The sequence below is a fragment of the Coregonus lavaretus genome, assembly GCF_964263955.1.
Source record: "Coregonus lavaretus genome assembly, contig: HAP1_SCAFFOLD_5640, whole genome shotgun sequence".
Classification (NCBI taxonomy): domain Eukaryota; kingdom Metazoa; phylum Chordata; class Actinopteri; order Salmoniformes; family Salmonidae; genus Coregonus; species Coregonus lavaretus.
The window spans coordinates 15,001-30,047 of record NW_028161042.1 but is presented as its reverse complement, the minus strand read 5'-3'; the positions used below and the strand labels follow the sequence as shown (position 1 = coordinate 30,047).

At 43.8% G+C, this 15,047-nt stretch overlaps 1 protein-coding gene across 1 annotated transcript in view; it reads left to right on the top strand.

Annotated features, from left to right (window-relative positions):
• Window positions 1-272: 272 nt before the first annotated feature.
• LOC311121177 (tektin-4-like) overlaps window positions 273-15,047 on the top strand; it is a gene marked incomplete at both ends in the record, with an annotated part of 17,739 nt that continues 2,964 nt past the window's right edge. Inside the window, 3 exons of the mRNA XM_084195699.1 lie at window positions 273-812; window positions 950-1,020; window positions 4,258-4,401. Coding sequence (XP_084051825.1) covers window positions 273-812; window positions 950-1,020; window positions 4,258-4,401 — 755 coding nt within the window. The remainder of the gene's footprint in view (window positions 813-949; window positions 1,021-4,257; window positions 4,402-15,047) is intronic.

Below are 15,047 nucleotides of genomic sequence, written 5' to 3'. Positions count from 1 at the left end.
TTTGAAAAGTGTGTGTGTGTGTGTGTGTGTGTATTCATCCATGCACCATTTGTTGTTAACTGATAATTCCTTTGTAACGGTGGGGCATTATCGCGTGTCCAGTTACTCACAATGCTTCCTTGGAAACAGGTCACCTGGCAACGCAGCGCAAATGCAAAAAAGTTATTCTTCACTTCTCCTGTGTGGCTGTTGTTATGCGGAGACTCCGTTCACTACAATCTTGTGTCGGATCGCAGTGTTTTTAAAATCAGGTATCACCAATTCTCCACAAAATGTCTTCGGAAGTTTTAGTGTCCAGACCCCATTTCGACAGCAGGTCAGTTGCCCAAGCAGGCGATCCGCTCCCGCCCACAGACGCAGAGGCCACATTCATGGAGGGCTTGCATCCCTCCTCCGGCTTGGCTACCGCGGGCTACCGTTCAGCCAAGTACAGCGCGGAGGAATGGCACGTCAATAACTTCTCTACCCTTCACCAGGCCGTTATAGACCGAAACAACGCCGAGAGGATTCGCCATGAGTCCAAAACACTGTATACGGAGACCGAGGCCGGGACTCTGCGCACCCAAGCTGAGGGGACGCGGCACCTAGGCGAGAGACTGCAGGATATCCACTTCTGGAAGTCGGAGCTGCAGCAGCACATCGAAAAGCTGTTGGCCGAGACAGACCTCCTCCTGGGGCAGAAGAGAAGGCTGTTGAAGGCGCTGGACGCCACCGAGATCCCGTTCGCCATCGCCACGGATAACCTAACCTGTCGGGAACGGCGGCTGGGGCCCGACCTGGTTAAAGACCGCGTAGAGGAGGAGCTGCTTAAGGTGATTAAAACAATAAGATCGATTTGTCTTTGCTCAAGTAAACCTAAATACTTGTATCATTACAAAATGTTACCTAGACGTTATTTCACTAGACACTAATCCGAAAATAACTTGATGGTTGTGTTTGTGTGCCACAGGAAGTGGAGTTGATCAGGAGCATCCAGGCTCTGTTGAAGAGAACGCTGAGTCAGGCTGTCAATCAAATAAAGTGAGTGACACAATTAGACACCTCTCCCCGCATTCATTTCAACCAACATTAATATTTCAGATGCATCAGCAATAACTACATAAATGGTTCATTTATAGCATCCTTTCTTTTCATTTTATTGTGTAATCACACATTTCCGCACAATTAGTCTAGGAAAGGCCTAAAGGACGACAGCTGAGCTGGGTTGCAGCCTATTCATTAGGCACTAAACAAAGGAAAATAGACTCAAACAGGGAAGGACTACCTGAAGTTGCCCAATAAGAAACGCTCGTTTTCGTTTTCCATTGCAAATTGTTTTAAGTTTTGCTCAGTGTGCACCGGTATGGGTGGTCCTCTGTAGCTCAATTGGTAGAGCATGGCGCTTGTAACGCCAGGGTAGTGGGTTCGATCCCCGGGACCACCCATACGTAAAAATGTATGCACACGACTGTAAGTCGCTTTGGATAAAAGCGTCTGCTAAATGGCATATTATTATTATTAATGAATGTGACCCTGATATGGGTAAAAAGGTGTCCTTTGAGTTTTAGTCTTATGGCGCCCCCTACTGTCTGCAGTACGTAGGTACTCGCACAAACCATTCAAAGGAAAAAAGCGAGGAGGCCGAGATGCTAAAAGGGAAAGGAGATGGATACCTAGTCAGTTGCACAACTGAATACATTCAGCTGAAACGTGTCTTCTGCAAAAAGTGCTACTGCAACGTGCCAACAGTCATTACTTTACTAACATTGGTCCATTTGGTCCAAAAAACATAGTTAGCACATTTAACATAGGCCTATTTTCAGGTGAATACATTTGAAACGTGTGTGTGTGTATGTGTGTTCATCCATCAACCATTTGTTTTTAGCCTACCTGAAAATTCATTTTGAACAGTGGGGCATTATCGTGTGTCCAGCTACACACACAGTGCTTCATTGAAAAATGGTAACCTGGCAACGCAGCGCAAATATAAAAAAAAGTTATTCTTAATTTCACTACCCCTGTGTTGCTTAGCCCCCTGCTGTACTCCCTGTTCACCCACGACTGCGTGGCCAAGCACGACTCCAACACCATCATTAAGTTTGCTGACGATACAACGGTGGTAGGCCTGGTCACCGACAACAATGAGACAGTCTATAGGGAGGAGGTCAGAGACCTGGCAGTGTGGTGCCAGGACAACAACCTCTTCCCTCAATGTGGGCAAGATAAAGGAGCTGATCATGGACTACAGGAAACGGAGGGCCGAGCACGCTCCCATTCACATCGACGGGGCTGTAGTGGTCCAAATACACCAACACAGTCCTGGAAAGGGCACAGCAACGCCTCTTCCCCCTCAGGAGGCTGAAAAGATTTGGCATGGGTCCTCAGATCCTCTAAATGTTCAACAGCTGCACCGTTGAGAGCATCTTGACTGGCTGCATCGCATCCAACCGCAAGGCGCTACAGAGGGTAGTGCGTACAGCCCAGTACATCACTGGGTCCGAGCTCACTGCCATCCAGGACCTCTATACCAGGCTGTGTCAAAGGAAGGCCCTCATAATTGTCAAAGACTCCAGACACCCAAGTGATAGACTGTTCTCTCTGCTACCGCATGGCAAATGGTACCAGAGTGCCAAGTCTGGGACCAAAAGGCTCCTGAACAGCTTATACCCCCAAGCCATTAGACTGCTGAACAGTTAATCACATGGCCATTAGACTGCTGAACAGTTAATCACATGGCCATTAGACTGCTGAACAGTTAATCACATGGCCATTAGACTGCTGAACAGCTAATCACATGGCCATTAGACTGCTGAACAGTTAATCACATGGCTATTAGACTGCTGAACAGTTAATCACATGGCTATTAGACTGTTGAACAGTTAATCACATGGCCATTAGACTGCTGAACAGTTAATCACATAGCCATTAGACTGCTGAACAGTTAATCACATGGCTATTAGACTGCTGAACAGTTAATCACATGGCCATTAGACTGCTGAACAGCTAATCACATGGCCATTAGACTGCTGAACAGCTAATCACATGGCTACTAGACTGCTGAACAGTTAATCACATGGCCATTAGACTGCTGAACAGTTAATCACATGGCTATTAGACTGCTGAACAGTTAATCACATGGCTATTAGACTGCTGAACAGCTAATCACATGGCCATTAGACTGCTGAACAGCTAATCACATGGCTATTAGACTGCTGAACAGTTAATCACATGGCCATTAGACTGCTGAACAGTTAATCACATGGCCATTAGACTGCTGAACAGCTAATCACATGGCCATTAGACTGCTGAACAGCTAATCACATGGCCATTAGACTGCTGAACAGTTAATCACATGGCTATTAGACTGCTGAACAGTTAATCACATGGCCATTAGACTGCTGAACAGTTAATCACATGGCCATTAGACTGCTGAACAGTTAATCACATGGCTATTAGACTGCTGAACAGTTAATCACATGGCCATTAGACTGCTGAACAGCTAATCACATGGCCATTAGACTGCTGAACAGCTAATCACATGGCTACTAGACTGCTGAACAGTTAATCACATGGCCATTAGACTGCTGAACAGTTAATCACATGGCTATTAGACTGCTGAACAGTTAATCACATGGCTATTAGACTGCTGAACAGCTAATCACATGGCCATTAGACTGCTGAACAGCTAATCACATGGCAATTAGACTGCTGAACAGTTAATCACATGGCCATTAGACTGCTGAACAGTTAATCACATGGCCATTAGACTGCTGAACAGCTAATCACATGGCCATTAGACTGCTGAACAGCTAATCACACGGCTATTAGACTGCTGAACAGTTAATCACACGGTCATTAGACTGCTGAACAGTTAATCACATGGCTATTAGACTGCTGAACAGTTAATCACATGGCCATTAGACTGCTGTTAAGTTAATAGTTAATAGTGGTCCTCTGTAGCTCAATTGGTAGAGCATGGCGCTTGTAACGCCAGGGTAGTGGGTTCGATCCCCGGGGCCATCCATGCATAAAAATGTATGCACACATGACTTTGGATAAAAGTGTCTGCTAAATGGCATATATATATTAATCACATGGCCATTAGACTGCTGAACTGTTAATCACATGGCCATTAGACTGCTGAACTGTTAATCACATGGCCATTAGACTGCTGAACAGCTAATCACATGGCTATCCTCACTTCTGCTTTTCACCCCCTACCAGACCCTCACACTGGCTTTCTGCCCCCTACTGTCTCCCACTGTGTGTGTGTATCAGGTGTAACAGAGATGCCAAGCAGACTCTAGAGCTGGACTGGTCTGATAAGTACCAGGCCTACAGTCTGGATGACCAGTGTGGTCGCTACAACAACATGAGTACTGACACACAGTACCACTCCAACTCAGCCAACCTCCAGGACCAGTGAGTCGCTGTATTACACACTCTTTATTTTTATTAAATATAGATTTTATTGGATGTATGAGTGCATACAATTCTTGACATAATTATGCACAAATATATCCTTTAAAAAGATTCTTACACACTCTATTTCACACAAATGTAACACATTTTTTACTTCAGATTTTCCTTCAGTTTCTGAAAGTCCTGTTGAAAGTTATTCAGATGGGTATTAGAGCCTTGCACCAAGACGGTACCGGTGTGATAGAGATTGACTGTAATGACGCCCTTTAAGTGACTGTCTTCCACATACACGTTGACCTGTATGGCATCGTTGATGTCTCTCTCTTCAGTGTTGGGGTAAGTTTGACACAGGGCACTACGCCAGGCCGTGGGGTGGGCTGTGTAGAAAACATAGTTGGTTTTGACTCTGTTCTTGCCCAGTGCTTTTTTGTAATCCACTATCAGAGTCTCCGGATGTTTCCTCAAGACTTTCCACTTGTGATGTTTCCTAGCCTCAGAATCCATACCTTCAGGGTATTGGATTTCAATGGTCTGCACCACACCTATACTGATGCTGCCTCTATGGTCTGCACCACACCTATACTGATGCTGCCTCTATGGTCTGCACCACACCTATACTGATGCTGCCTCAATGGTCTGCACCACACCTATACTGATGCTGCCTCTATGGTCTGCACCACACCTATACTGATGCTGCCTCAATGGTCTGCACCACACCTATACTGATGCTGCCTCTATGGTCTGCACCACACCTATACTGATGCTGCCTCTAAGGCCTGTTGTTGGTGGTGTTGACAAAGTCTCTGCTTGAATATGCTTTATTCCAGCTCCCTCGTGAGGTTTTACCGTCAGCATTTTCGACTGTGAGGTTGGCCACCTCAGGCCTCCAAACAGTCCTCGTAGTGGTCTTTCCAAAATGTTTTGAAAAACTCTGAACATTTCAAATAACGTTGGGAACTTTAAGGTTAAAAAAGATATCTTCAGTATCTCACGTTGTTGTTGTATATTTAGTCCTGTGCAATCTGAGGAATGTGTCCCTCTGTCCTAATGTAGCCTGTTGAACATCCAAAACATGCAGAAAGATCAGAATGTTGAGAACATAAGTACTAACTTAAAGTCCCAATCTTAAAGTTTATACAGCTCATTACAAGTGCCAACAACTGGGTGACACATAGCCTAGAGGTTATGAGCATTGGGTCTGTAGCAAGGCAGTTAACCCCAACAACAACAACTGCTCCCTGGACGCCGTGGACGTCGATTAAGGAGGGGTTAAATGCAGAAGACACATTTTGGTTGAATGCATTCAGTTGTGCAACTGACTAGGTACCGCCTTTTCCCTTTCCCAATCAAGGTTTATTATTATGTCCACTACGAAACTAAAACTAACCATGAAAAAAAGAACACATTCTCTTACCAGGAATAGGATGATTAAAATCCCCCCAAAAACGCTGCGAGTCACAGTATGCGACTCTAACACACAAGGCTCCTTCCGCATTTCAAAAAGTACAGTTTAAAAAACTACTGCAACAGCATTGGATGCCGCCGACATGCCTCTTCCGGCGGTGTTTTGAACAGTGCGTGTCGTATGAAGATGACAAAAGCATCTTGAAAGTGACAGTGTTTTCCAAAAAATGTCTACTACACACACACACGTTTAACAAGTTAAGTGACAGTGTCTACTGTACTATCTCTCTCATCTGAATTTAAAAGTGTACAGACTTACCAGGAAACGTGTATGCAGTGGTGGAAAAAGTACTAATTGTCATTCGTGTGTAAAAGTAAAGATACCTTAATAAAAAATGACTCAAGTAAAAGTCACCCAGTACAATACTGCTTGAGTAAAAGTCTACAAGTATCTGGTTTTAAATGTACAGTGGTGGAAAAAGTACTCAATTGTCATTCTCCAGTAAAAGTAGATGCTATACCTAAAATTCCTTATATTAAGCAAACCAAACAATTTTCTTTTTTTTATTTTTATTTACGGACACAGTGGCACACTCCAACACTCATTTACAAACACAGTCCGCCAGATCAGATGCAGTAGGGATGTGGTGTGTGTGTGTGAGAGTGAGTGAGTGACGTTATGTTTTTCTTCATCAGGGCACTTTGGGATGTGATGTGTGTGTGTGTGTGTCTGTGTGTGTGTGTGTGTGTGTGTGTGTGGGTGTGTGGGTGTGTCTGTGTGTGGTGTGTGTGTGTGTGTGTGTGTGTGTGTGTGTGTGTGTGTGTGTGTGTGTGTGTGTGTGCTTGAGTAAAGAGAGAGAGAAGAGAGATAGTAAAGAGAGAGAGTGACTGAAGGTGACAAGTGAAGTTGGGAAAGTTCATTATTGAAATCAAATCAAATTGTATCTGTCACATGCTTCATAAACAACAGGTGTAGACTAACAGTGAAATGCTTACTTACAGGCCCTTCCCAACAATGCAGAGAGTTATGCAAGCGGACCTGCTGTTGCCACACACATCAATTCCCCATCCCTACTAAACACACACACACACACACACACACACACACACCAGTGCACCATCACTACTAGCCATTTCCCCAGAGGATATTGTAATCTGGTTGTCAATCTTTACCAGGGTTAATTCAAATTGAAGACACCCAATTCAGGAAGTGATTTGAATTTTAACTTTTAAAAAATAGAACTACTTTTTAAAGAAATAGCTTCTCTTCCATTTATTGAGAAGTCATTGAATATAGATTCCCTTTTTTCAATTATTTCAGTTTACTTCCTGAACTGACTGACTTCAATTTGAATTGACCCCAACCCTGACCTTTACCATACACATTTACCCATTAATTATATCATGGTTTGGTTAGCTTTCAAATTCACTGGTGTGTTAAGTACAGTTTGCCACTGTCTGTGTGCACACATCTAACAGCGCTGCCAAACATTAGGCACCAAGACAGAGTTAGAATAAGGTAGTGTGTGACTGGTGGTGTGTTTTCTCTAAACTGATTTAAAAAAACACCCCTTTTCTAACAAGTATTTTCCCTCTTACATAGCCACACACACACAAAACAAACACAGATATTCATAGTCCTACACACAACACATTCATCTTTTATTATATCCTCCAAAGAACCACTCTGAAACCCCCCAGCTCAGAGCACCCTTTCCCAGCCACGATCAGAGTGACAGCCCCTTTTTGGAGTCCTGGAGGAGACGAGGTACTGTGGACTGTGTGGAGCTAAAGATCAGAGCTGCTACTCCAGACAGACAGACAGACAGACAGACAGACCTCCAGACAGACAGACAGACAGACCTCCAGACAGACAGACCTCCAGACAGACAGACCTCCAGACAGACAGACAGACCTCCAGACAGACCTCCAGACAGACAGACAGACAGACAGACTGTAATTGCATCATCATTGTGTGGCAAAGCCCAGTGAAACAGGAAATTCCACACCCAGGGGCGTTTCCCAAATGACTATGAGTCCTGGTCAAAAGTAGTACACTATCTAGGGGACATGGTGTCATTTGGGACGCAGACCTGAAGACACTGATTCCCATCAATAAACCAGAGACCTCTGACTCACTAAAGGGTTTAAGTGAAGAGGTGGAGGGGTGTGAATCTGCTGTGTGTGGGGGGTTGGTTCTTCTACCCTGGTGGGAACCTAAAATCCCCATAATTCCCCACAAGGATAGTAAAACAAGGAATAATATCCCTCATGGGGACATTTCCCACCTCCCCATCAGGACAAAGGCTATTTTAACCTTAGGGGTTAGGTTTAGGGTTACAATTAGGTCTAGGATTAGAATTAGGGTAAGAAGTTAGTGGTTAGGAGTTCGATTTAGGGAAATAGTATTTTGAATAGAAATACATTTTAGGTCCCCACAAGGATAGAAGAGCATAACGTCTGGGTGTGTGTGTCTGCGTGCATGCGTGTTAATGAAAAACACACAAGGGCCACTGTCATCTCAAAAGTCACAGTTATTATTTAAATTATTAAAATAATAATAATTAATCAATTAAAGGGGCAATCCGCAGTTGCTACATCCATTTTTGGACGTATAAATTGGTATATATAAGTCCCCAAATTAGTTAGCACACCTAACGTAAGCCTATTTTCAGATGAATACATTTGAAAAGTGTGTGTGTGTGTGTGTGTGTGTGTATTCATCCATGCACCATTTGTTGTTAACTGATAATTCCTTTGTAACGGTGGGGCATTATCGCGTGTCCAGTTACTCACAATGCTTCCTTGGAAACAGGTCACCTGGCAACGCAGCGCAAATGCAAAAAAGTTATTCTTCACTTCCCCTGTGTGGCTGTTGTTATGCGGAGACTCCGTTCACTACAATCTTGTGTCGGATCGCAGTGTTTTTAAAATCAGGTATCACCAATTCTCCACAAAATGTCTTCGGAAGTTTTAGTGTCCAGACCCCATTTCGACAGCAGGTCAGTTGCCCAAGCAGGCGATCCGCTCCCGCCCACAGACGCAGAGGCCACATTCATGGAGGGCTTGCATCCCTCCTCCGGCTTGGCTACCGCGGGGTACCGTTCAGCCAAGTACAGCCCGGAGGAATGGCACGTCAATAACTTCTCTACCCTTCACCAGGCCGTTATAGACCGAAACAACGCCGAGAGGATTCGCCATGAGTCCAAAACACTGTATACGGAGACCGAGGCCGGGACTCTGCGCACCCAAGCTGAGGGGACGCGGCACCTAGGCGAGAGACTGCAGGATATCCACTTCTGGAAGTCGGAGCTGCAGCAGCACATCGAAAAGCTGTTGGCCGAGACAGACCTCCTCCTGCGTCAAAAGAGAAGGCTGTTGAAGGCGCTGGACGCCACCGAGATCCCGTTCGCCATCGCCACGGATAACCTAACCTGTCGGGAACGGCGGCTGGGGCCCGACCTGATTAAAGACCGCGTAGAGGAGGAGCTGCTTAAGGTGATTAAAACAATAAGATCGATTTGTCTTTGCTCAAGTAAACCTAAATACTTGTATCATTACAAAATGTTACCTAGACGTTATTTCACTAGACACTCATCCGAAAATAACTTGATGGTTGTGTTTGTGTGCCACAGGAAGTGGAGTTGATCAGGAGCATCCAGGCTCTGTTGAAGAGAACGCTGAGTCAGGCTGTCAATCAAATAAAGTGAGTGACACAATTAGACACCTCTCCCCGCATTCATTTCAACCAACATTAATATTTCAGATGCATCAGCAATAACTACATAAATGGTTCATTTATAAGATCCTCTCTTTTAATTTTATTGTGTAATCACACATTTCCGCACAATTAGTCTAGGAAAGGCCTAAAGGACGACAGCTGAGCTGGGTTGCAGCCTATTCATTAGGCACTAAACAAAGGAAAATAGACTCAAACAGGGAAGGACTACCTGAAGTTGCCCAATAAGAAACGCTCGTTTTCGTTTTCCATTGCAAATTGTTTTAAGTTTTGCTCAGTGTGCACCGGTATGGGTGGTCCTCTGTAGCTCAATTGGTAGAGCATGGCGCTTGTAACGCCAGGGTAGTGGGTTCGATCCCCGGGACCACCCATACGTAAAAATGTATGCACACTTGACTGTAAGTCGCTTTGGATAAAAGCGTCTGCTAAATGGCATATTATTATTATTAATGAATGTGACCCTGATATGGGTAAAAAGGTGTCCTTTGAGTTTTAGTCTTATGGCGCCCCCTACTGTCTGCAGTACGTAGGTACTCGCACAAACCATTCAAAGGAAAAAGCAGGAGGCCGAGATGCTAAAAGGGATAGGAGATGGATACCTAGTCAGTTGCACAACTGAATACATTCAACTGAAACGTGTCTTCTGCAAAAAGTGCTACTGCAACGTGCCAACAGTCATTACTTTACTAACATTGGTCCATTTGGTCCAAAAAACATAGTTAGCACATTTAACATAGGCCTATTTTCAGGTGAATACATTTGAAACGTGTGTGTGTATGTGTGTTCATCCATCAACCATTTGTTTTTAGCCTACCTGAAAATTCATTTTGAACAGTGGGGCATTGTCGTGTGTCCAGCTACACACACAGTGCTTCATTGAAAAATGGTAACCTGGCAACGCAGCGCAAATATAAAAAAAAGTTATTCTTAATTTCACTACCCCTGTGTTGCTTAGCCCCCTGCTGTACTCCCTGTTCACCCACGACTGCGTGGCCAAGCACGACTCCAACACCATCATTAAGTTTTCTGACGATACAACGGTGGTAGGCCTGGTCACCGACAACAATGAGACAGCCTATAGGGAGGAGGTCAGAGACCTGGCAGTGTGGTGCCAGGACAACAACCTCTTCCCTCAATGTGGGCAAGATAAAGGAGCTGATCATGGACTACAGGAAACGGAGGGCCGAGCACGCTCCCATTCACATCGACGGGGCTGTAGTGGTCCAAATACACCAACACAGTCCTGGAAAGGGCACAGCAACGCCTCTTCCCCCTCAGGAGGCTGAAAAGATTTGGTATGGGTCCTCAGATCCTCTAAATGTTCAACAGCTGCACCGTTGAGAGCATCTTGACTGGCTGCATCGCATCCAACCGCAAGGCGCTACAGAGGGTAGTGCGTACAGCCCAGTACATCACTGGGTCCGAGCTCACTGACATCCAGGACCTCTATACCAGGCTGTGTCAAAGGAAGGCCCTCATAATTGTCAAAGACTCCAGACACCCAAGTGATAGACTGTTCTCTCTGCTACCGCATGGCAAATGGTACCAGAGTGCCAAGTCTGGGACCAAAAGGCTCCTGAACAGCTTATACCCCCAAGCCATTAGACTGCTGAACAGTTAATCACATGGCCATTAGACTGCTGAACAGTTAATCACATGGCTATTAGACTGCTGAACAGTTAATCACATGGCCATTAGACTGCTGAACAGTTAATCACATGGCTATTAGACTGCTGAACAGCTAATCACGTGGCCATTAGACTGCTGAACAGTTAATCACATGGCTATTAGACTGCTGAACAGTTAATCACATGGCCATTAGACTGCTGAACAGCTAATCACATGGCTATTAGACTGCTGAACAGTTAATCACATGGCCATTAGACTGCTGAACAGTTAATCACATGGCCATTAGACTGCTGAACAGTTAATCACATGGCCATTAGACTGCTGAACAGCTAATCACATGGCTATTAGACTGCTGAACAGTTAATCACGTGGCCATTAGACTGCTGAACAGTTAATCACATGGCTATTAGACTGCTGAACAGTTAATCACATGGCCATTAGACTGCTGAACAGTTAATCACATGGCCATTAGACTGCTGAACAGTTAATCACATGGCTATTAGACTGCTGAACAGTTAATCACATGGCCATTAGACTGCTGAACAGTTAATCACATGGCTATTAGACTGCTGAACAGTTAATCACATGGCTATTAGACTGCTGAACAGCTAATCACATGGCTATTAGACTGCTGAAAAGTTAATCACATGGCCATTAGACTGCTGAACAGTTAATCACACGGCTATTAGACTGCTGAACAGTTCATCACATGGCTATTAGACTGCTGAACAGTTAATCACATGGCTATTAGACCGCTGAACAGTTAATCACATGGCTATTAGACCGCTGAACAGTTAATCACATGGCTATTAGACCGCTAAACAGTTAATCACATGGCTATTAGACCGCTGAACAGTTAATCACATGGCCATTAGACTGCTGAACAGTTAATCACATGGCTATTAGACTGCTGAACAGCTAATCACATGGCTATTAGACTGCTGAACAGTTAATCACATGGCCATTAGACTGCTGAACAGTTAATCACATGGCCATTAGACTGCTGAACAGTTAATCACATGGCTATTAGACTGCTAAACAGTTAATCACATGGCTATTAGACTGCTGAACAGTTAATCACATGGCTATTAGACTGCTGAACAGCTAATCACATGGCTATTAGACTGCTGAACAGTTAATCACATGGCCATTAGACTGCTGAACAGTTAATCACATGGCTATTAGACTGCTAAACAGTTAATCACATGGCTATTAGACTGCTGAACAGTTAATCACATGGCTATTAGACTGCTGAACAGTTAATCACATGGCTATTAGACTGCTGAACAGTTAATCACATGGCTATTAGACTGCTGAACAGCTAATCACATGGCTATTAGACTGCTGAACAGTTAATCACATGGCCATTAGACTGCTGAACAGTTAATCACATGGCCATTAGACTGCTGAACAGTTAATCACATGGCCATTAGACTGCTAAACAGTTAATCACATGGCTATTAGACTGCTGAACAGTTAATCACACGGCTATTAGACTGCTGAACAGTTAATCACATGGCTATTAGACTGCTGAACAGTTAATCACATGGCTATTAGACTGCTGAACAGTTAATCACATGGCCATTAGACTGCTGAACAGTTAATCACATGGCTATTAGACTGCTGAACAGTTAATCACATGGCTATTAGACTGCTGAACAGTTAATCACATGGCTATTAGACTGCTGAACAGTTAATCACATGGCTATTAGACTGCTGAACAGTTAATCACATGGCTATTAGACTGCTGAACAGTTAATCACATGGCTATCCTCACTTCTGCTTTTCACCCCCTACCAGACCCTCACACTGGCTTTCTGCCCCCTACTGTCTCCCACTGTGTGTGTGTATCAGGTGTAACAGAGATGCCAAGCAGACTCTAGAGCTGGACTGGTCTGATAAGTACCAGGCCTACAGTCTGGATGACCAGTGTGGTCGCTACAACAACATGAGTACTGACACACAGTACCACTCCAACTCAGCCAAACTCCAGGACCAGTGAGTCGCTGTATTACACACTCTTTATTTTTATTAAATATAGATTTTATTGGATGTATGAGTGCATACAATTCTTGACATAATTAAGTACAAATATATGCTTTTTAAATTTTTCTTATCTAAACACAGCATATTTCCCACAAATGTAACACAATACGTTTGCAATTCTAACATGTTCCTTGGCATGTAAATTACTTCAGATGTTCCTTCAGTTTCTGAAAGTCCTGTTGAAAGTTATTCAGATGGGTATTAGAGCCTTGCACCAAGACGGTACCGGTGTGATAGAGATTGACTGTAATGACGCCCTTTAAGTGACTGTCTTCCCCATACACGTTGACCTGTATGGCATCGTTGATGTCTCTCTCTCTCCAGCGTTGGGGTAAGTTTGACACAGGGCACTACGCCAGGCCGTGGGGTGGGCTGTGTAGAAAACATAGTTGGTTTTGACTCTGTTCTTGCCCAGTGCTTTTTTGTAATCCACTATCAGAGTCTCCGGATGTTTCCTCAAGACTTTCCACTTGTGATGTTTCCTAGCCTCAGAATCCAGACCTTCAGGGTATTGGATTTCAATGGTCTGCACCACACCTATACTGATGCTGCCTCTAAGCCCTGTTGTTGGTGGTGTTGACAAAGTCTCTGCTTGAATATGCTTTATTCCAGCTCCCTCGTGAGGTTTTACCGTCAGCATTTTAGACTGTGAGGTTGGCCACCTCAGGCCTCCAAACAGTCCTCGTAGAGGTCTTTCCAAAAATGTTCCAAAAACTCTGAACATTTCAAATGATGTTGGAAACGCTGACTCTCAGGTAAAAAAACAAAAAAAATAGGTATGTTTATCTTGAGTGTCTGACATTGGTCAGGATTAAATAGACAACAACAATCTGGGGAATCTGTCCCTCTGTTCTAATGTAGCCTGTTGAACATGCAAAACATGCAGAGAGATCAGAATGTTGGGATTATAATGAGATCAAATGTTGGGATTATAATGAGATCAAATGTTGTGATTATGAGATCCGAATGTTGTGATTATAATGAGATCAATGTTGTGATTGTAATGAGATCAGAATGTTGTGATTATAATGAGATCAGAATGTTGTGATTATAATGAGATCCGAATGTTGTGATTATAATGAGATCAAAATGTTGTGATTGTTATGAGATCAGAATGTTGTGATTATAATGAGATCAGAATGTTGTGATTATAATGAGATCAGAATGAGAATTACATCAGAATGATCAGAATGATCAGAATGTGAGGCAGAAGTACTAACTTAACATCTCAAATCTTAAAGTGCATACAGCTCATTACAACAGCAGACAACTGCCAATCAAGGTTTATTATTATTATTATTATTATAGTCCTCTACAAAAACTACAACAAACCATGACAAATATAGAAGACACAATTCTCTTACCAGGAATAAGATGATTAAAATCCCCCCAATACGTAGCAATCCACTTCAATAAAAACGTAGCAAGCAACTCCCAGCACGCGACGTCAACAGACGAGGTTCCTTTCTTATTTAAAAAAAGTAGGGATTAGAAAATTGTGCCAGAGCATTGGCTGCCTCCGACACGCCTCCACCGTCAGCGTAATAACACATGGACTTGGTTTGAGCAGTTCATGTCATATGAGGACACTAACACACACCAACTGAAAGTGACATGGTCTATTCCATGTTATTATCTGCTCTTTCTCATGTCCATATTCATACACAGCAAAGAACCACACACGTTTAAACACGTTTAGAAAGTGACAAGGTGTCTACTGTGCTCTCTCGCCTGGATTTCTAAATGTGTAGACTAACCAGGAACTGTGTGTGTCTCTTTACATTTCCTCTGACTCCTGGGGCGTGTAACCGTGATGCGTGTGTCTCTT